Source organism: Ambystoma mexicanum, chromosome 6p, assembly GCF_040938575.1.
Source record: "Ambystoma mexicanum isolate Mex_15411 chromosome 6p, UKY_AmexF1_1, whole genome shotgun sequence".
NCBI classification, from domain to species: domain Eukaryota; kingdom Metazoa; phylum Chordata; class Amphibia; order Caudata; family Ambystomatidae; genus Ambystoma; species Ambystoma mexicanum.
This window is the reverse complement of record NC_090935.1, coordinates 1,446,517,862-1,446,541,996: the sequence shown is the minus strand read 5'-3', so window position 1 is coordinate 1,446,541,996 and position 24,135 is coordinate 1,446,517,862. Positions and strand designations below refer to the sequence as shown.

The 24,135-nt window shown below is 45.5% G+C and overlaps 1 protein-coding gene across 1 annotated transcript in view; it reads right to left on the bottom strand.

Annotated features, from left to right (window-relative positions):
- LOC138510497 (zinc finger protein ZFP2-like) overlaps positions 1-23,053 on the bottom strand; it is a 303,907-nt gene extending 280,854 nt beyond the window's left edge. The window contains exon 1 of the mRNA XM_069626192.1: positions 22,894-23,053. Coding sequence (XP_069482293.1) covers positions 22,894-22,917 — 24 coding nt within the window. The 5' untranslated portion in view covers positions 22,918-23,053. The remainder of the gene's footprint in view (positions 1-22,893) is intronic.
- Between the last annotated feature and the right edge of the window lie 1,082 nt (positions 23,054-24,135).

Sequence of the window (24,135 nt, the reverse complement as noted above, 5' to 3'; positions counted from 1 at the left end):
AGATCAGATAAGAGAATGGGTCCGATATTGCGGATATCCACCCTCTGAGATTGAAAGTAGAGTCCTAGAAGTCTTTGCGGACAAGAGGGGTGATCGATACCGCATCTGCAGCAGGCACTTTACCTCTGACATGTACTCCACATCACTGCTAATAAAGAAGAACACACCGCGAGCGAGGCGAAAATTGCTCTCAACCGCTATTCCCACTCTATTCGTCCACATCCCTCCACTGGTGAGTCAAGTTTACGTATTTATCTCTCGGCCTTGCGGTAGTGTGTAGCATTAGCTAACAATAATTTCCCCATTTATGTATCCACTCAATATGAAGGCGGAAGATTCTCCATCCGTGTCGTTATTGCAGTCATCAGCCACTTCAAGCGCCTATCGGGTAATCTTACTTGGCTATTCTGCCACTGACTTGTTTTAGGCATGTAAATCAATAGTTTTAATTTATCGTGTAATTATTTTACCTAATGGTACACCCTTGTACTCGTCCTCTAGTCTTTGCTTTCAGTTATAATTATTGTTATCCAAAATAATTCAAGTACTGTCTTTCAGGGAGATGCTGAGGAGTCCAACGTATTGACGACTACCGTTGATGTCACTCAGATGCTCGAGGTACGTTTCAGGACAGTTCCATCGATGGAGATCATCAGATCTTGCATTCTTGTAGCGTGATTGTTACACACAATGTTTCTATCATTTTTAGCCATTGATATGTCCTTCTGTCGTCGCCCTCCTATGTGTCTTCTTTTTTCAATATTGTGTTCATTACTAATGAAAGTCCTATGTTTCAGGGAGTCGATGGAGCATTAGTCCAAGAAGAAGGGGGAGCGTGCAGTTACGGGTCGGCGCAACAGCTTGCAGAAGTGTGCACCGCAGTTACATCGTCCCTTGATGTTCTTATGCATTTCGAGGTATGGATACTGACAGTTCGATCAAGCGAGATCATATGACTTGATTACATCCGCTATACTTCCTTCTTTATTAACGCAAGTACTATGTTTCAGGGAGATGACGGAGCTTCTTCTACAAGAACATCACCCCTAGTAGTTGATGCAGATTTCTGGGTGGTGACACTTCCAACGATCGAGCGAATCGAATCATATTTAGATATCCATTATTTATTTTAGACAACTGATCATTTGTGCAGGTCTATTTAGATGAGCCGTTGACGCCTGCACAAACTTTATGTTCTTTTTATCAAAATAGAAAACCATACTAATGCAATTACTGTGTTTCAGGGAGTCACTGAAGCATCATCTTCAATAATATCATCAATGGAAGTCTATGAGGAGCCCGAGGTATGGATCTTGACAGTTCCATCTAACTAGATCAACAATGCGTGAATAATTGTCGTTTGAATGTTCTACACAAAGCGTTCATTCGTGTTTTGCTATTGAGATGTACGTGGGTATTGGTCCCCAAGTACATTTTGTGTTTTCAATATTATTATACATAATAATGAAAGTTCTATGTTTCAGGGAGTCGATGGAGCGTCAGTGCGTGATGGATGTGCTTATCATGAAAATATAGTCGTTGCAGCGCAAGAGGAAGTGGAGACATGCACACACGAGTCGGAGCAACAGCGTCCAGATGTTGAAGTTCGAGGAAAGAAAGTTTCAAAGAAAAGAAAGCAAAAGAAGGTTAGTGTCCTGGTCACTATATTATGTTGTTTTTCACTGTTAATAGTTCAATACTGTAAGTTGTGTTTAAACTGAACATCCCTTTTCTAATCTGTCCTCTAGTTGCGAGTGGGTGTACGAACTAGATCTACACAGACAGTGAAGCGAACGAGAGATGTTGCTTGTCAAACCGTTTGGCAGGGACTTGAGACTGGAGATGCATCGTGCCAATGGGAAGAATATGAAGTGATTGACAACGGAGCTATACCACCACCAGCCATTGATAGTGAATGTCCTCCTGGTAGTTCGGATGCAGTCGGAGATCAATTCACAGAATCCACACCCGCAAAAACTAAGACCGCGAGAAAGTTGAAGAAATTGTTTTATTCACCCATCGCCGGAGAAGGAACAGATGTTGCAATGGAAGAGAATGAAGTAGACGACAATGAAACACCATCAATATCACTGAACATAGCGGAAGACGATATCAGAGATTCTACCTTTCATGTGAGTGACATGTCCTCAACGTTACAGGCCGAACCAGCTGGGATGCAGAGTGACAGTATAAGGAAAGAGGCCAAATTCATTGTATTCGATAGTTGTTTGATTGATATTATTATTCGGATGAAATGTGGGCATTTGGTTGGTGGGGAAGTATGTGGGGAGCCATTGATTAATGTGACTCGTGCAATTCGAGGCACTAACCTTAAAATACATGCCACCTGTACAAAATATCATCCTTTCACATGGTCTGCACAACCTATGCTGGGACAACTGCCAGCAGGCAATCTACTTTGTGCAGCGGCTGCACTTTTTAGTGGTTCAAGTTTTAAAAAATTAGAGTCGTTCTTTCAGTTTGTGGGAATCCATTTCATTGCGAAAACTCAGTTCTACAAATACCAAACCGATTATCTATTTCCAGCCATTAGCGAAGCTTGGAGAATGGAAAAAATGTCTATTGATAGTACATTCGCGGGCAAACGGTTCAGGCTAGCCGGTGATGGACAGTGCGACAGCCCAGGATTTTCAGCCAAGTACTGCACCTACCACTTTCAGGACATGGAAAGTAAGAAAATTGTGAGTTCGGTGGTCGTGCAGGTGTCACAAAGTACATCCTCAGTGGCCATGGAGAAAGTTGGCTTTGTAGCATTATTGCAAGAACTACAATCGCGGGGAATGGTGATCGACCTGATAGCCACGGACAGACACGTTTCAATTGCCAAGACAATGAGAGAACAGTACAAAAATATAAATCACCAATTTGACGTTTGGCATCTTGCAAAATCAATCAATAAAAAATTGTCGGCTGCAGGTAAAAAAAAAGAATTGCAAGGTATTTCACAGTGGTCCAAGTCAATCAGCAACCATCTTTGGTGGAGCTCAAAAACATGTGGAGGGTCGTTGGAAATTCTACTGGAAAAATGGCGGTCAGTAATGCCACACTGTACAAATGTTCACCGATGGAACACGAACCAACATTTCCACAATTGTGAACATGGCCATTTGTCCACAGAGGAGGCACGGAAGAAGAAGTGGTTGATTCCTTCATCACCCACTCACAAAGCCATTGAAAAGATTGTATTTGATAAAACTATAACAAAAGCTTTGAGTGGACTCACGGAATTCTGCCACACAGGAGATTTGGAGGTGTTCCACAATATGTGCCTAAAGTACAGGCCAAAACGATTGCATTTTGGCATGGAGGGCATGATAAATCGGACTCTTTTAGCGGTCTTGGCACATAACCATAATGTTGGCCGTCAACAAAGTAGGACGACCGGAACTTTAGGGACGCTTCGCTACAATAAGGCCTTCACTAAAAGAAGTAAACAATGGGTGATCAAACCAGTGTTTGAGGATATGCAATATGAGTTTATTGAGAAACTTATTGTTGACGTCCTAGATAGGCACATAAATGGAGCTGTGAACGAACCTGTGCAGGGGACAACTGCATTGCCACCCAACATTGCATCTGTTCCATGTCCACCTAAAGAAGAACTCATTGAGAAATACACATCACGGTTTAAATGATTGTAATTTGATTGTCTGTTCTCTCAAGTCTCCTCATGTCGCAGGCCCATTGAATATGTGTATCTATGTATTGTGTAAATAAAAGTGATTCTAATATAAATCATTTTTCAATAAATATAGAATCTCTCCGTATTTATGGTTCTGTGTGGCTGCAAAGCACGCAGACAAAATGCAAAGATGGAGTGTAAATTTCAAGTCCTGTGAGAATGCCTTACACTGAATGTAGCTAACTTGGAATGTGTGCTCGTTCGAAGTGAAGGTCAGCTGCTTTGATTTTTTCTCGGGTGCCAGAATGGCCCACGACTCAGAATAAGGTTCTATTGTATTTTGACCTTGACAGGCCTGGACCACGTAAGAAACGATAATGAATATAATTTCAGAAACGAAAGCCATTTCATGTTCGTTCATTAGAAGAAATAACGTCGGCATAGAAGGAGTGGTATTTCGGGGCTGCCCTACGCACAGACGCAATGGAAAATGCAAATATAATGTAAGTAACTCTTTAGATGAGTTTATACCGCAATTTAATTACTATACAGTTGCTTTAAAGACGGGTTAAGTTGTACTTGTTCGTTCTATGTGGCATGTTGTTTTGTACCGCGCACTATCTTGGGGAGAACCGTCTACTTGGCCCCCTTCCCGCCCCTACCTGCAAGGCTAAAAACCTCGGGGTCATCTTCGACTCCACACTCTCCTTCTCTCCTCATATATCTGACGTCTCTAAGAAGTCACACTACCAGCTGCACCTCCTCAGAGGTATTCTTCCCTTCCTCTCCTTCCCCCAGAAGCTCACTGTCTCCCGAGCCCTGGTTCTCTCTAGGCTGGACTACTGTAACAGCCTCTATCTTAATCTGCCTGCCTCCACTCTCCGCCCTCTGCAACTTATCCAGAACAGAACTGCGAGACTTGTCCTTGGCCTCAAGCGGGCCCTTTTTATTTATTATTTATTATTTATTATTTTATTACGCTACTTACCTTGTACTGCACTTCCCCCCCACCTCCTCTCCTTGCACTTTCTCCTTTTCCCCTTACCTCTGCACTTGCGCGATCTGAATGACACCTGGCCTAGTAGGATCGTTTGTCTGTCTTCCCCTTGTTCCCCTCCCTCCCTGCCTCGTCGCGCCTTGAAACACTTGTGTATAGGCGCGTTACAAATACCATATCATATCATATCATACTTTTACGGAAGCACCTCAAAACCTTTGCTTCTGCTTTCTCTCTCCCTCTCCCCTGCTACAACTGGTCCACTGTCTGCGATCTCGGTCCTGGGCCCTTCCACTCTCCACCTGCACTCCCTGTCAACCCCTGCACTGGGGGACTGTCTCAGTATCCTACAGCCCCCCTTGACGTATAAAACCCAGTTGCACTGTCCTAGCTATGAAATAATTTCCAGACCTAATATATAAAATGAATAATTTTAATAAAGATCTGATGGTGAGACTAATTTCCTTTTTTTATGTTTTTCAAATAGATACATCGTCCATTATTGTCTGTGTCACGAGTACCAGACACCGGCGGATGGGTTTTTTAACCGCCAGTTGCTTCTCCACGTGAACAACGTTAGCACCCTGACCATTTTGTGGGACGATCGCCAAGTACAAGTATGCCCTTACGCGGTACTAACGGCTAGATGCAACATACAGACCGTTGTGGTGCCCTAGTGCCTCGTTGTTGGAATAGCCATGCGATTATCAGTGCGACCGAAGAGCTTATTTTATCGTAAACCAACACCATGTCTACTGCACACGAACATCGCTTGCCTCAAGACGAAATATTTTGGATCGAGAGCAAATAAAAATTCATTTATCTAAGACCCTGTGTACAGCAAAGGAACATCGTGTGCCTCGAAACGAACTTTTCGGAACGTGAACAAATAAAAATGCAAATCGCTGAATATTCTCAAAACATTTGATGTCAAATAAATTTACTTTACCAAATTTACAATCTTGCGGTTTAATTTAAAAGTACAGTTTCATATTCCCAATTGTGGCGCGCTGTGTTGTTTGAGCTCATCTGTGTTGATTTCCTGGTTCTGTGTGGAGTCGCGTATAAGACGCCTGGGCGCGTTTGCCTACGCAGCTCAGTCACGTCACGGATAGAGGCGGGGAATATGAATGTTTTGATCAAGTCTGTTTCAGGGGCGGGGGATTTGATTTAGTGCCGCAAAAGCAGGTGAGCCAGGGCGATGCGGCAAGTGATAGGATTATCATAAAATGGCGGCTGATTTCGAGTGCGTTAATGGACGAAAAGTCGGGTAAGGTCCATAGGAAAGTTTTCCACGATCTACCGAGTTATGCTTAAAAACACATGGCCGAACCGTAGGGACAATAAAAAAAAAGTCCCGGAACTCTCCTTTAATCGGCGCTTTAAAGAATGGATTGGGATTCACAATGAGGCAATTAATAACAAATAGAGATGATATTCAGTTTATCAAACTATTGTGGGTGGATAGCAATTCTGGGTCTCAATGTTTTTATCTTGTGTTCAATGTGTATTTCAACCCCAAATCAACGAGTTTAATGTTTTTTTAGGCTGTTGTCACAGGAAAACAGTGAGGACTATGCTAGTGTAGTTGTGCTTGGGGACTTTAATAGTGAATGTCTTGGTCCATGTCACTATTTGGACAAGGGGCAGCGAGAACCCCTGCACTATCTAGAGAATGAGGGCATTTGATTTGGGGAGAAATTAGGTTGCAGCACCTATCACTAGTGAATGGTAAGATATCTGGAAATGTTCCCCCCTTGTTTACAAGGAGTATTACAGGCTCTAGATCCAGATTGGATTATATCTTTCTCTCAAGCGACCTCAATGTTCTATGTTTAAAATTCAAGGTCATTGATTTACATTTGAGTGACCACTGTTGTTGGCCCTGGATTTGAAGCTATCTGTTGTATCTACCACTGTTAAATATACACATTTATTTGTGGAAGTTCGACCAAGAGATCAGGCTTTAATTTGGAAACCAGGTCTTGCTGTTCGTTTCAATTAAGCAATTCTGACCTGTGATAGTATTGACAAGGAACTCTTGATCAAACCCCCTTTTTATGACTATGGGGGTCATTACAAGTTTGGAGGAAGCCATGCCGCTATTAGCTTATGCCAAGGTTCCGTATTAGCACAATTTCTGTTTAATTTATAAAAAAACGACCTAGGTGAGATAGATCAAAGTATTTCAATAAGTCCTCCTAAGTTAGGGAACATTTGTATAAAGTACCTGGCTTATGCAGACGATGTTGTTCTCTACAATCTGACCCCAAAACAGGTTCAACGTGCCCTTATGGCTGTGAACTTATTTCTCCTACCTGGACTTGAAATTAAATTCTAATTTTGAACTATACTAAGCAGGCTAAACCAAAATTCAAATAGTTCCTGTAACAGTTCTGTCTGGAAAAAGTGCCAAACTTTAAACACCTGGGAGTGACTATTCATGCTAAAAGAACCAAAACGAGCCACCAGACCAATATGAGAAAGCTGGCCACTGTAGGTGCTACTGAACTGCATTTAATAGATAGGAAATCTAGCTGTTTCTCTGCAATTCCCATATTTAATTATTATTATTATCAAAAAATTATACCTCAGATTTTGTATGGTGCGGAAATTGGTTTTGTATCCTTAAATTGGAGTGAACTTGAGGTACTCCTTTGGAGAATTATTTTTTTATTATCGCAAGGGGTCCCAACTGTAATCTTGCAACATAAATTAGGTCTAATTTCCTTGCATGCTCGTGTAAATTGGGAACTGCTGCATCTTTTTAGAAAACCATTTAATTCTCCCTGCAACCAATTTATTTATTAACTTAAATGTTGTAATTATTTAACGTATATTTGATGTATATGTCAGGTTTTATTTACCTGTAAAAACATCAGTCTATTTCAAGTCTAGATAACATTAGAGAGAGGAAAAACTCACAGATAACCCGGTGAACTTTAAAAGGAAACAGTTTGAGTTTGATTGGATTGGGAATCGAGCATTAGCTATGAATTATTGTTTATTTTACCATCTTAAATGTGAAATTAAACCATTTAATGTCGTTTCATCATATTTAAAAAAACATCCCTCTAAGTCATACAGAATTGACATGTTGAGGCTTAAGATACATTGATTTGCTACCAGAGAAGTGATGGGAGCTAACATTTTAAGAGACTACAGAGTGCGTAGAGACTGTGCTCTAGCTATCGAACCTCTTAAGACATGTAATCATTGAATGTAGGTTTTACAGAATTTGCGCCTGGAAGTTTTGGGAGATGTGTTTATTGTTAATTCTTTTTAAATAGCAAATCGTTTTGGCTTAGAGTTTTAATCAGTCAAGAGACGATTTTATGTATTGTAGTAACAATATTTTTATCTAAAGGTTTTACGATGATGCTTGTTCTTCTCTTTTAACATGATATTGTATTGAATTCTGTTTTGTTGTGTTATGCAATGTGTAAAAGGTTGAATACTTATATACACTTATTAAATAAATAAAAATAAAAGTGGATTCCATAGTAATTCAGATATTTTCACAGGTGGCATATTCTTTGATTTTTTTATCAGAGTCATTAGTTTTAGTGCTTTTTTTTCATAAGTGCGATTTAGGTTGTCTTTTTTCTATAGAGGGAGTATGTTGCACCTCAACTATTTCAACTTCCTGGTTATCAGGATTATCAATGCTCACCCACGATGCCTCTGCTGCAGCAGGGCTTGCCACGTCATCGAGTGTGTCTATGGGTCGAATAATATCGGGAAACGTGGGTAGACATCCTCCTTTTGAGGCACTTGCCGGCGTCATTTGCGTCTGCTGTTGTGTGGCATTGATTTGATCAGCCTGATTTGTGAGTTTTTGATCTAATTTCTCTAATAATTTGAATAAGGTCATCATGGTCATGTTTATTGCAGATAATGTGATTTCTGGCATTATGGATTGCGACCTACATACTTGCGGAGAGCCACCATTAATCACTGGATTTTTTGGACATTGCATAGACGTAGGGTGAACATATATTGAGGACTCACCTAACCCTGACTGCTCTGTAGTGTGTACATCTTTCTCAGATGAATGATTAGTACATATAGTAATGGGCAATTCGCATTGACTAGCATACAGCGATATATTGCCTGCTTCAAAGCTGTCAATTATTGAGCTATTAAGATTTTGATGTGGTGAACTCACGACGCTGTCTGATAAACCTACACTCTGTGGTGCACCAATCATATTTGCATCTGGGTGTAATATAGTGGCATCTGACATGATTGCGGCATCGGCGATATAGCTGCCGCCGCTAGACTCTGACTATCGGCTCGTCCCGAGTCACAGGGTAAAAAGAAGGAAGCGGTTTTAACCGCTTCCTTTAAAGTACATCCCCCCCATTGAAATGGCTTTTGAATTTTGTTGGGAGCAATTAGTTTCGTTACTTTAGTAGGGCCAGCTGGTGTTAAAGTAATTGAGGTGTGCGACACGCACGACTTTGTTGAATCAGTAATCCTTACTGGGCAGGGAAAGTACGCCATGTTTATGGGCATACACGTTGTCAGAGTATAGGGCTTATTATACATAGGCCGCCACCAATCCAGCGGTAGCTCACAACAATAACAAGATCTCTTGATTTGAAATTAAATCCACGTTGCTCTACACAAAGCAATGCAAAGTAGAAACATGAAAACCAGACTGCGTACAAAAAATAAACACACAGCTGGTAGGTTAAAATATTAAAAAATAAACAATCAAGTAAAACACAACAAAAAGCACATCCTATTCTCTCACTCGAACAAGCCGGGCAAAGCGGGGTAAGCGGTACTTCAACAAGGTACTTCGCTTACAAGGTGCGCGCGTGCAAGCCCAACTTATAGTGCAATGGGAATTGCAATAGGATGTCCAACCCCTCCAGGGGCGTGACAAACAAAATTGCAAATAATGCTTTCTACAAGGAAAGAGAGGCATGTAAGTTGCGTTGCTTGTGGAACGACCAAGTCTCTTTTTCAAATGTGCGTCTTATCAGAGTTCAAACCTGGGAATCAGAGTCCACAGCAGCATAAACGTTCCAGGGTTCCAGCAGGCTAAGCGGTACTTCAACAAGGTACTCCGCTTACAAGGTACGCGTGCGCTGGTGCACATGCAAGCCCAACTTATAGTGCAATGGGAAGTGCAATAGGCAGTCCAACCCCTCCAGGGGTGTGACATACAAAATTGCAAAAAATGCTTTCTGGGAATCAGAGTCCACAGCTGCAAAAACGTTCTAGGGTTACAGCGGGCTAAGCGGTACTTCAACAAGGTACTTCGCTTACAAGGTACGCGTGCGCTGGTGCACATGCAAGCCCAACTTATAGTGCAATGGGAAGTGCAATAGGCAGTCCAACCCCTCCAGGGGTGTGACATACAAAATTGCAAAAAATGCTTTCTGGGAATCAGAGTCCACAGCAGCAAAAATGTTCTAGGGTTACAGCGGGCTAAGCGGTACTTCAACAAGGTACTTCGCTTACAAGGTACGCCTGCGCTGGTGCACATGCAAGCCCAACTTATAGTGCAATAGGCAGTCAAACCCCTCCAGGGGTGTGACATACAAAATTGCAAAAAATGCTTTCTGGGAATCAGAGTCCACAGCAGCAAAAATGTTCTAGGGTTCCAGCGTTACAGCGGGCTAAGCGGTACTTCAACAAGGTACTTCGCTTACAAGGTGAGTGCCATAGTAATTCATATGCAGACTGCATTATGCAGTCTGCAGCGTGTAAACGGCAGACAGTTTTAACATTGTTGTATTGTGAAGTGTAAATAAAAGGTGTCAAAGCAAGTTTGTCTGTTTTAACACTTTTAAAAACATATACAAATGGTGAAAATTGCACAGAAGGGAATAGGCGGGTAATCCGGGTCTACTTGTGTCGGCGAGGAAGCCAAGATGAGGCGTGCAGGTAAGAAAACACCTTTTATATGTATTTATGTAAGTAGGTCATGTATGTATGCAATGTATGCATGCGTGCATAAGCAGTGTCTCTCAGATGCTTTGTGCGTACATGTGAATGTGCCTAAGTGAATTGCCCACACATGTTCAATGAAAGGAAGGGGGCATCTTTATTGCACAAAAAAGGTGTGCCTTTTCCTATTGCTCTCCATGAGGCTGCTCTGCTGGAGATGTACAGCGATGAGTGCAATGAGTCACACTTTTAAGCACAATGTCACCGAGCATAACTTTGTCCCGCAGCTTGTTTCAGCAATTTTGTGGTTATCCATTAATCACCCTCAGTGCGCTCATGTCGGTTGCCTTCTTCCAGTAATTGTGAGGTATTTTGAGGTAAAAAAACAAGTTTCTATCCTTTCAGTATTCTACTTGTTTTTATTATATATCGGCATTAATAGTACAACTAACAAAAGACATATAGAAGATTGAAGTCATTTTAAATGTGGCGGAGTACATGATTTGAATATGGCACTTTTCCACCATGGATGCGTTGCTTATACCCTGAAATGATGTCTGCTGCTCGTAAAACAGAGGTGCCAGGCCGAGTGTCACATGCATTTTCCCTTCAATTCTTGCTGTTTTCATGCCATTAGATTAATGCCAGTGGCAGAACCAATGTAGGCGACCAAACCTCGTGCTTCTGTTACTTTGAATATGGGCTACTGAGCTAGCGAACCATCTCAACTTCTACCAGTGTGTAAAACAACGTGGTGAACAGTGAATTTTGAAATTTACTGATTTAACCATTAACAGCTGCTCAGTTTAATGTGTTATGTTAGGAGAAACTGAGAAAGCAGGCGAAAGCAAAGCAGGGTTGCCAAGAGCAATGCCAGAGGGTAAGATCCATTCTAAACCTTCCAGCAATCACCTCTTTGTTTTTGCTTTGTCACCCCAAGTGGGACGGGTATGCCCAGACGTGGGTCCCATGCCTGCTGGGCCTAGAGACCCAAGCTACTTCTCACTGATGAGGCCTAACAAGGCCGAAACATGTTTGGGGAGGCTTGTGGTCTCCTGCAGGAGGGATGTGACCTAGCAGTTCGGGCTGGACTGCCCCTTGTGGGCTGGGACCAAACCTGATTTGCATATGGTCTTTCCCCTTCTGGAATGGCTTGGCAGGCGAAGATGGTCTGGAGGGTTGCCCAGAGCAATGCCAGAGGTTAAGATTCATTCTAAACCTTCCAGCCATCACCTCTTTGTTTTTGCTATGTTTGGAAAAAGCACAGGGAAATGAAGTTATTATCGGTCGAAAATAAACTTTTTGTGTAACAGTGGAGGTTTGAACATGTTTCTTATTTTTTGTTGGTCTTTTTCAGCTACAAATATAGGTAAATACTATTAAGACAAATATCATTGAAATGTAATGCTAAACTAAGCCCTAGAGTTAATGTTGAACAGCGGACATCATGACGTAAATGAGGCACTCTGAACTTTGAATTATAATATTTAGTATTGGTACACATTTTTTTTTGTTACATTGTAGTTTTACAAGTTTAGATATGGTTTTTGGGAATCATTTTAGTGTAGCTGTATAGTTATTATAATCCCTTAAATGTATATATAAAGCAGAAATACAAATTAAAATTATTAACATAAAAGACAAAGTTTGGCAAAAAGGGCCAGCTGCACAATGACCCAGGTTTTCCAACTAGCAGACTGTGTCCCACAAAAGATGCCCACACTGACTTGCCAGAGAAAACCTTTCAACAAAGCAGCCTCAGCTTTTTTAGGTTTATCTGACCGCCAACATACTTGACTCCTCTTCAAATGCACCCACGCCCTTTAGCCTACATTTCAGTGCATTGCTGGTAAAATCAATGACTTGAATGTGCTTGGGTGGGACTACTGGCATCTATTGGGGCAGGTATATTAAAACAAAAAAAAACAAAAAAATGTATAACACTGGCATTAGGGCGGTTACATGGGTATATGGACATATAGTGGCAAAGACAGCATGGAAATGTCTCATGCAGTAGCATGCCCGGATTACCTACTGGTAATCTTCATTACTCCTAGTTCCACTCTTCTTCCTCCCAGTACTTACTTTTGAGTACATTCCATGTTCACATGAACTCTTTTTTAAGATGAACTCCCCTGTCCCCTCCCAGGAGGTATAACCTCCCACTCACCGATCACATGTCAGCAAATCCAAAGCCAAGACATGGGCACCTTATGTCGATGGGCGGGATGGGAGGGAAGGCCGTACTGGTACGAGGAAGAGTAGGACTAGGAGTAATGAAGAGTACTGGTAAATAATCCGAGCCTTATCTCCACGTCCCTCTTCCTCGTCCCAGTACTTACCTTTGAGTTGTACCAAAGCAGAAACAGGAAGGATGCCCATGCCCACCACGAAACACACATACACCAATGGCAATGCAAAACTAACCCAACATCAATGTATTCAAGTCACAGTAGAAAGGAGGCAGGCAGACCACGACCCCTGCCACCACCTCAACCAGATACAGCTCCCAGAACCCCCACGTCAAAGGAAGTAGACCGGGTTCCCTCCACATTGATCAGGTAATGTCTGGTAATGTCTATTGAAGGTGGTAGGTGTAGCCCAGGGGGCAGTCTGACAAATTTCCAGCAAAGGTACCTCCCACCCTTTCCAGCGTGCCCAGGAGGCGGCCACCCCTCTTGTGGACCGACCAAGAGCCCGCAGGGCAGAGGCAGACAGACTCATAGGCCTGCAGAATCAAAGACTTAATCCACCGGTTGATCGTAGGAGTGTAAGCCTGGCGGCCACAGCCCCCCCGCCCCAAAGGTGACCAAGAGATAATCAGTGAGACGAAAGGACTGAGTCCGGAAAAGATATTGCATGGCCGCCCGCTTGATATCCAGACAATGCCAAGCCTCCTCCTCAGGAGGAAAGAAATCTGGAAAAACCACCTCCTGAGACCGATGGAACCAAGAGGAGATTTCAGGAACAAAAGAAGAGTCAAACCGGAGGATCAGAGCCTCCTCGCATACCACTAGAAAAGGAGGCTGACACAAGAGGGCCCCAATTTCCCCCAAACGCTGAGTCGACGTAACCACAATCGAAAAAGTAGTCTTCATCGTCAACCTCTTCAGCTCTACACCATCCAGGGGCTGTAAGGGAGGCTAGTGCAACGTAGACAGGACCAAAGGAAGGTCCCAAGGGGGATCCCCAACCCAGGCCCAAAGGATGAGAATGTGTCACCCCTATCAACAGCCTCAAGACCAAAGCCTCTGCCCCGCCACCTACCGGAGCAGACCGGGAAACCTGAAACGCCTGAATGGCTGCCCACTGAGAACAGAGAGTAGATATTGTCAACCCCTTCACAGCCCATTCACAAAGAAATTGCAAAAAATGTCCGGTAGACAACAGACCAGCGCCTGCACACCGGTTGGGGAACACAAAGCAAGAAAATGTGCCCAATTGCAGGCATAAAACTTAAGCGGAGAGGGTCAACGCGCCCTCTGGACAGTCCCAGCTACTAAAGCCGAAAGGCCTAACGGCCTAATGCCAGCAGGCCCCTCCTCTCAGTTTCCAGATGCCCCAACGGATGAGAGAGGAGAAAGTGGGGACTGACCCCCCGCAAAGCAGATGGCCAGCTGGGCAAACACCCACGGAGGAGCCAACTGCATTGCCAGAAGACTTGAGAACCACCCCCTCCGAGGCCATTAGAGGATCACCATGATAAACACCCCAGAGGACACCCTAATCTTGATGACCCTCAGAATCAGAGGAACCAGAGAAAAGGCATAAAGAAGCTCTAGCAGCCGGGCTAAGGAAAGTGTGTCCACCCCCCATGCCCTAGAGGACAAAGTCGGGGCAAAGAGGTCCATCCAGGGATGCCCGAACCGCTGACACATCTCTTGAAAAACCTCAGGGTGAAGGGACATCTCCGCAAGACTGGAAACAGCCTGCTGAGCCGGACCACCGTCACATTGTCCACCCCACTGATCTGATATGGACTGCCCACAAGGAGTACAGGTGAGCCATGGCCCAGGCCCGAGAACAATGTCAGATCCTCCAGAGCATTGATCCCAGTACCCTCCTGATGGTTGATATAAGCCAGAGCTACGCTATTGTCCGTCCAAACTATAACCTCCTTCCCCTGGATCAAAGTCCCAAAGACCACCAAAGCCCCCAGAACAGCAGCCAACTCCTTTTGATTGGAGGACCTCCCCTTGTCCTGAAAGCCCATCTCGCCTGATGGAACAAGTCCTGGAGAGTTGCCCAGGCTGCTGGCATCGGCGATAGGAATGATCTGCAAGGCCAGGGACAAAGGCACATGGGACCTGACCAACCACCAGCAAAGAGACTTCATGAGGGGGGACGTGACCGGAATAAAAGAGCCGTATTGAAGTGACGCGGGTGCCAATGAGAAAGCAGGTGAAGGACCAACGGTATTAAATGCAGTCGCGCCCAGGTGACCACAAAGACGCCGGAAGCCATGTGACCCTGGAGCCACAACAGCTCCCTGGCAGTAGCCCAGTCCTTGCGCAAGAGACACTTCAAGAGTGACCGGAGTCGGGAGACCCTGTCCAGCGGGAGCCGAACCAGCCCCGCCTGAGTGCATAAAGAGGGTCTGTGAACTGTAGCCTCTGAGAGCGAGACAAGTGGGACTTCAGGAGTTTGAGCAAAAACCCCACCGGACCAGGGACCGGCAGACAATTCGAAGATGGGCCACCACCTGGAACCGGGACCCGGCCTTGATCAACCAATCGTCCAAGTAGAGGTACACCTAAATCCCAGCCAGGTGCAATGACACCACCAGTCCCCTAGAGAAGATTTCAGACCGAAAGGCAGAACATGGAATTGCAAATGTTCCTGCCCCACGGCGAACCGCAGGAAGCACTGATGACTCCGGAAGCTTGTGATAAGGTAATATGCACCCTGCAGGTCAAGGAAAACAACCAATCCCCCCGCAAAACCACCAAGATAATGAACTGCAGGGTCTGAACAAAGGCATTCAGGCCCAGTAGGTTCAGGATGAGCTGGAAGGAGAGCCCCTGCCCTGGCTTGGGAACCAGAAAGACCCTAGAGGAGAAACCCGACCTCCTATGGCCTGCAGGCACCAAGACAATGGCGCACTTCTGAAGGTCTGGAAGGTGGAGCGTATGGTCATTTGGCAACAGTCGACCCTGGGCAGAGGAGACACCTGGAGACCGTACTCGAGAGGAGGAGAAACAAAGTCCAGCCGGTACCCCAGGCGAACAGTGTAATGAGCCCAGGTGTCAGAGGCCAAGAGGCCCCAGATCCAGGAAAAGTGAGACAAATACCCTCCTATCGGCCAACTGTAAGTGTCAGGACTTCTGAGGCTTAGGACGGGACCTGGGGCAACAGAACGGACCCCAGAAACCCTGCTTTTGATGATCAGTCTGGGGACGAGGAACAGGAGACTTATAAGGAGGCTGAAAACCCCGAGCGGATGCAGGTTCACCTTTTTCCTCAACTTGGTTGCATGTTTTAACGCCTTCAAGACCCAAACAGCTTCCGATCCTCAAAGGGGAGATTCAATGCCACAGGCTTCTGAAACCCCTCCGCCTTCCAATTCCGAAGACACAAATGCTGCCTGCAGAGATGGTGGCGTCCATGGCCAAAGCTGTCCCCTACACACCATCATACAAAAATGACAGAAATGAACTCAGTCTGCCGCTGCATGTCCGACAGGGGCTGGGAAAAGTCAGTGCCATCTTCCAGAGATTGCTGCAGGATCTTAAAGCCAGCCAACACTGTGTCCACGGCATAGTACCCATAGGTGTTGGACCGCAAAGCCAGATGAGATCCCACATAGGATTTCCTGAGGGCAGAATCTACCCTCCTGTTCACCGGCCCCTGATAGCTGCTTCTTCAGCCGACATGGAGGATTGGCCCACCAGGCTAGCCAAAATGTCATCTACCTCCACAGTGTCCGGCAGCCGGGATTCCTCCCCCCTGAGGGGATACAATTTCGCCATGAACCGGGGAATGGAGATCAGCTCCAACCGAGCCCACTCCCCCAGGATCTTATCCCAAATATCTGAAATTAAAAGGGAGGCCCTGCTTGAGAGGATGCTTATATAAGTGAATTGAAGGTTCAGAAACCTGCTCCACGGAACTGGGCAAAATGACCAAGCTTAAAAGCCTGAATGTGTGATTTGGCCGAATTTTCGGCCGTTTAAAAATTCCGAAAGTTTGACCAAATCACGCATTTGGTGCTGGGGGCTCAGGGGTTGTCCCCTGCACTCTTGCCCGATGGAACTGCCTGTAAATTGCATGGCTTTTTATCCATTTTTTCAAAGAACAGTTTCAGTGCATTAACCATATCAAGCAATTTTTTAAAGATGTATTCTTGGGGGATACCCCCCAAACCAGTCTGAAAATATGTACGCCCTGTTGTAGGGGCCGGGGTGACAAGCTCTCATGGATACAGGATGGCCTGGTGGGCCCATTGTTACGATGCAGCGCACACGCCAACACCAGGTTTTGTCTGCAACTGCCAAAAGGAAGACCGCTCGGCACCTTTATTGGTGTGGGTCACAAGTGACCGCAAACATGTGGCTCATTGCTGATGTTGTATCATCCCATGTCAAGAGTAAAAACAAACAAGTCACACAATTACAACATCAGATGCATTACGATAACCGCTAAAACACACACGGAGCTCGTGGGTCATTTTGGAACACCACTATACACATTCTTATTTTGCCACACGTACACACTTTCTACAGGGGTCCTCTACCAGAGTTTGGGCTGATCGGTTTATTATCTCGTGAGTAAGGGTCGTAACTACTTGACCCACTTGCAGTTCTGGCGAGCACTGAAGACATGGTATTTTACTGGGCCTACTCTACGCAGGTAAGTCATGTGCACAATCACAGCATTATACACATTACTACTAGTCCACTTTAAGCGTAGCTCTTTTGCGGTAACACTGCATTTTAAAAACACGCCTGGTTGTCATGGTATACATTTACAAACATACATACATTGGCGTTTACCACACACCTTTGGAGCTCTACGACTGCAAACTTTATTAATCCACAAAAGAGTAGGGAACACCCCAATGGCCGGAAAGTCTGCACTAGGGATACCGGGGCCAAATTGGCAGATGGTCCCACGGCATTCCCTCATTGTCCACTCGTCCAAGATCAAGATAGAGTGGGTTAAACTAGCCAGCAAAGCTGTGCCCGGAAATACCGGGGGCCACATCGGCTATCATCTTGCCAGCAAGTCTCAGGCGGGAGTTGACGACAGTGGTCTTGGGACGCGCCCCCCTTCCTGGCTTGCCTTTTGCCTGGCTGCACAAGCCCTCTCTCAGGGGAGAGCTGTGGCCAGGCCAAGGCTGTTGCATCCTTGTTGCCTCCCCCGGGCGGGAGGTCGCTGTAGTGGGCCCGGGGTACAGCCACTGCGGCGGCGGATCCTGCCATGCCGCTCTTCTCCTATTGATGGCGTTGGGCACGTACCCCTCTGCATGACCTGCTCCTGGCTCTTTGGCCACCAGGATAGGCAGGGTCACAGTTGTGGCTTCTGTGAAACCACTGTGGCGTTGGCTCTTGCTGCACCGTCCTTCTCCCCCAGGCAGGAGTGTTCACTGGGCAGCGTGCCTCTCCCCCAGTCAGGAGTACCTCTGCTTGAGGCAGTGCACCTCTCCCCCCGAAGGGAGTGCCTTAATTGAGACAGTGCACCTCTCCCCCTAGCCAGGAGTGCCTCTATCAAGTGTCCAGAGGGGCAGGCAGCCCCCTGTGTTCTGCTCAGGCAGGAGTGCATCCAGGTACTGCATTTCCCCTCCAGTCAGGCGTTCTGCTTGACTTGATTGCAGTGGTGGTCCTTGCCACTTTGCTCATCTCCCTAGTCAGGAGACCAGTAATACTTTGGCGGCAGAGCCGCTTCTCTCCCCCAGGCAGGAACTCAACTAACATGTGGTGGCATGGGCCACTAACCTCTCCAAGACAGGTTTTACAACTAATGTGGTGGCATGGGCTGCTTCTCTCCTCCAGGCAGGAGCACTCTTGCAGGAGGTGACCATCTCATCATCCCATTCATGATCATACTACCAACCCAAGACCGCATCCAGCCCCCCAAGCTCACAACCATCACAAAAAGGAACTGGAAAAACATCAAAGCAAGCAACCTAATGGAACAACTGGAGATGACAAAACCCTCAACTACAGAACTAGAGCTGGCTGACCTAGACGGGAAAGCGGAGCTACTCCACAAATGGATTGTTGATACAACTGAAAACAGCGCCCCGGAAAAACCATTCACACCCTCAAACAAAGGGCCATAGCAAACTGGTTCACCCCGCTACTACGCACCATGAAACAGGACAACAAAAAGATGGAATTGAAATGGAGAAAAGAATACAAGCAAGACAAGAAAATACTGTTCCAGAAACAAATCCGTGCCTACAAGAAGGAAATACAAAAAGGCGAAGAGAAGGAATTATGATGACAGAATCAACAATGCCAGCAACACACAAAAAGAAATGTTCTACATCATTAAAGAAATGAGAAACCCACCTGGTTACGACAACACTCCAACCCCCTCAGAAAAAATAGGCAATGACTTGGCAGACCATTTAAAAAACAAAATCAAAGACATCCGACAAATCATACAAAATAGACCACAACACTCAACCAGCCGGACCTAACGAAGAGCCACAACACAAACTCCAAAACTTTCCTGAAATTTCAGCAGAGGCTTTCGTCAAGCTGGTTAAACACAGCAAGAAAGCAGGATCACCCATGGACCCCTGACCCCCTCCCCCCCGCCACCCGACATCGACAAAACAATCCTCGCACAAGGAACGCCATCAGAATACGACAGAAACCTCATAAATCTCTTACAACAGGAACAGTACCAAAATCCTTCAAAGCAACATATATCTAACCTCTTCTAAAAAACACAAGTGGCGACGTTGAAGACATCTCCAACTACAGACCAATTTCAAACATTCCCTACCCGGCAAAACTCCTAGAAACATACATATACAAATTAACCCAAGAACATGTTGAAAAACACCACCTGCTAGACCAAGCACAAGTCGGTTTCAGATCCTCAAGAGGAACAGAATCGGCACTACTATCCATCTGGAACGACCTAAAAACAAACGCAGACCCCAACACAACCTCAGCTTTGATTCTGCTCGACCTCTGTGCAGCCTTCGAAACAGTTAGCCATGACACCTTAACCAAAAGACTGGAAGACATAGGCATAATGGGCATGGCACTACTCTGGATTAAATCCTTCCTAGCAGAGAGAACAGAAACTGTATGGCTAAAACCCTTCAAATCTACTCCCCGAGTTAACGACTGTGGAGTACCACAAGGATCCTCACTATCACCACTTTACTTCAACATCTACCAGACTGCAGTAATCAGAATCTTCAAAAAATACAACATTACATGCTACAATTATGTAGACGACACTCAAATCATCTACAAAATCAAAGACACTCAAGCCGATCACTCAACCCTAATCGAGTGTCTAAAAGAACTCTTTAACTGGATGAGCACCAACAACTTGAAGATCAACCCAGAAAAGACAGAAATCATGATTATATCCAATAACCAAGAAAACAACACTTACATTCCATGGCCGACGGAAATAGGAACAGCGCCAACTCCATCTAAGGTAGTAAAAAATCTGGGAGTCCTGATGGACAACACCCTAACCTTAGAACCATAAATAAATGCAATAGTCAAGAAATGCTTCTTCCTCCTTCACACAACAAGAAGAATGCTACCTTTCCTCTCCTTCACCCACAAAACAATCACAATCGTCACCTCGTCATGTCAAGAATCGACTACGCAAACAGCCTCTATTTTGGGGTGCCAGAATACCTCATGAAGAAACTACAATGCATCCAAAATGCAGCAGCCAGACTTCTCCTCAAACTATCCAGAAGAGACCACATCACCCCAGCGCTAAAAATACTACACTGGCTCCCAATTTCAAACACTGCATCACCTTCAAAACAATGTGGATAACATACATTGCATTCAGCTGACAAGGAGCAGAATTTCTACAAAAGAAAATAACAATCTACAAGCCAACGAGACTTCACAGATCAAGCAATGAAATCCACCTGGAACAAAATCCGTACATCAGGAAAAAACTAGGAGACTCCTCCTTCTCCCACCTGGCTGCAAAAACCTGGAACAACATCCCGAAAGGAATAAGAAACACCAAAGACCACCTACAATTCAGAAAACTTCTAAAAACCTGGCTCTTCAACACCGCAAGTTCAAACGAAAAACTAAAACATTCAAACAGGAGACACAAAGAACAGGATGACAGATTTTAGGATCACACTGACAAACAACCAAGATCCGACCAAGTAAACCCCTGCAATTACAAGAAAGACGATGCTAGATCACATAGGACAAAAGTGACACCTCATAAAGACAGAATCAGCTCCCCTGGCCAACCCGCCCTACAAGCTCACCCATTCCTTAAACGCTACCAGATACCATACTTGTACTGAGTTGAGTGGATGTTGCCAGCTGCCACACTTGAACTGAGTTGTGGACACTGGCATGGACTAGGCCAGAATGGACTTGTGAATGATGGCAGGAGCTGTGCATGCACGCATTAGCCAGCATCTCATCTGGATGCGATTGTGAATGTCGGCACGTGCCGCGCTTGGATGGAGTTGTGGATGTTGACATGTGTCCTACTCGGATGGAATTGTGGTTGTTGGCACGAGCCACACGCGGATGGAATTGTGGTTGTTGGCACGTGCCGCATTTGGATGGAGTTGTGAGTATTGGCATGTGCCACACCCGGACGTAGTCGTGAACACTGGCCGTTGGCGTGTCTGGATGGGTGGGATTGTGGATGTCGGCATGTGGTGCACTTGGACCGAGTTGTGAACGTTGGCGTGTGCCACGCTCGGATGGAATTCTGGTCATTGGCATGTGCCACGCTTGGATGGAGTTGTGCATGTTGGCAGGAGCCACACCTGGATGGAGTTGTGGATGTTGGCAGGAGCCACACCTGGACGTAGTCGTGGTGGTGGGCCTGCGTCGCATCCGGATGGGAGCGTGAATGTCAGCATGTGCCGCACCTGGATGGAGTGGTGAGTGTTGGCATGTGACACACCTGGACGTAATTGTAAACATTGGCCGGCGCTGCATCTGGACGTAGTCGTGAACGTTGGCCGGCGTCGCAACTGGATGGGATCGTGAGGGTCGGCATGTGCCGCACTTTGATGGAATTATGATTGTTAGCATTTGCCCAAGGGACCAACCCACTAACAATTTCAGCCCTCTGAATACACCTCTCAAACTCTAACCAAACACAACCACAAGCCTATAACACAACAATCCGCACAAACTTCACTACACTGCAACAACAAAACAAACCACACATAGGCCCTCATTAGGACTCCGGCGCTAAACCATGGTGCTATTAGCACCATGGTCGATGCCGGAGTCCGCCATGGCGGAATGGGGAATTATCACCCCATTCCGAGGTTGGCGGGGCGGTAATTCCCCATGTCGCCATGGCCCTTCCCCATTCCCATTTTTGCCCCATAGGGCTCAATGGGAATGGGGAAGGCAGCAATTACGGTACCGCTTTGCTTAATTGCCATCAAGGTCCCTTTGCGGCCCTACTTTAACGGCTGGTGTAGACCAGCCGTTAAATTCGGGTCCTGCAAAGGGACCTCGTAATTAGGCGCTAAGTGTTTAACGTCGCCGCAGCCTTTTACGGCGCCGTTAAACACTTAGTGCCAGGGTCCTAATGAGGGCCATAGACTCGCACAACAGCACACAACGACTACCAACCGGAAAACACACCAAGCACAGCCAACGAAGTTACCGGGGTGAGGCTGCCAACAGCACATCACTGCTCTCTTGCACTTTTCCAGCTTATTCTCACTAACTCACTCCCCCCCCACTTTGGTGGTGATAGTGCGCAGTACAAATATCCTTTAACATTAACATTTAGGGATTGCAATGCATAGAAGTGAAAAAATAAGCTGTCCCTGTCGTGCAAACCACACTTAAAAAAATGTGATGTGACAAGTTGACAGTCATATAATTCTTGGGCAAAGAGATGGCAACATTCCTGCTATAAAGTGTTTGTTGATGTCCCAGACCGTATAAATGTATCCAGCGGAAACCTGGGTGTGACTATGTGACTAGGGGATACCCTGAGGAGTTGGTGAAAAGCTAAGGTACTAATGGTTAACGGACATCCTGGCAAACCGTTAACATTGTCGCCTCAGATCGTCACTTTGTCTCGTAGAGACCAATGGCATTTTAGTCGAGCAAGAAATGTTCCTATTATGTTACAAAATGATACTGCCATTGAAATGCGGCGAACAACTCGGTACAAGTACCTTACTCACCGTATCCGAATCCTGTTGAGACATTTCTTCCCTGTCTGTATTTTATGGGTGAAAAATGGTGTCTGCGCTATAGTTAAACAACGGAAGACAAGTGCACATTACACCCGAGAAACGCAGCACATTTTTCCAGGCAAAGACCAGCTGAAGGGACACTACGTCCCTACTGAGCATGCTCAAAAAGTTAATCCCCTGATCACCGTGACCTGCTCTGAAAAGCAGCGTCTCGAATCTGAGCATGCTGAGTTCTTTCTGGTACCAAGCGGCAAGCGTTGGTGGCAACTCGTTAGTTTCGGCATAGAGAGACTCTTTTAGAGGTTAGTCAGAGCGGCCTTTGCACTTTGCCGACGGTTTAGCGCGAAAAGGCAGTTTTTTCTTTGGATAGCACTTCAGCAATAGAATATACACAGAAATAGGCTAAACCTTTGAAAAATCCGCGAGGTTTTAACATTGATTTCCTTCAGGTCTTTTTGTGGTAGGCTCTTTCTTTAATCTATAGAGCTTCCAAATTAACAGTATGCAAACCCGCCTACATTTGAAAATCAAGAACTCTGAGATTTCTGCGGCTCGTGGTGTGCGCACACCTCGCAGCACTTAGAAGTACTATAAGCTCTGCCCTCACCACACCCTAGTTTATACATTCACACACACTCGTGGCAAATGAGCATTTAGCATTAGGAATCTGGAAAAAATAACGCAGCCATGCAATTTAATACCAACACCTCTAGTTTATTTTCATCTGGGTACATTTTTATTTATTTACCACGTTTAACTGCTGTACGAAGGACAACTTTTAAACACAGTGCAGCAACATTAAAACACATTCCCCCGCCCCCCACCCTACCCTCCCCCTAAATCACTGTGACTAGGGCATAATCCCTTGTGCCAGTTACTCCTCCCAAATAAAAGAAAATTGGACAGGTGGCCATTGACCCCTTTGCAGCACGACTTGGCAGACACAACACAGCAGAGACCGCCCGGTCCCTCCCTCAAGCCCATGTAACCATAACCACAGAGACATATCACGATCTCTCCTCCAAGGTTAGCAAATCAGACAATCTCCCCACACAACCGCTATCCCCTGCTCCGCCCACTTAATGCACGACAAATGTTTTCAGTTCCAATTCTATCGTTCTCCACAAGATGGTGAAGACTATAATGCAAGACTCGTCATTGCCATTCGTCAGGAGAGACCATTGGTCTTCCTCCTCTAAAGCGTTACCAATTCTGGCAGCCTTCAAGGCA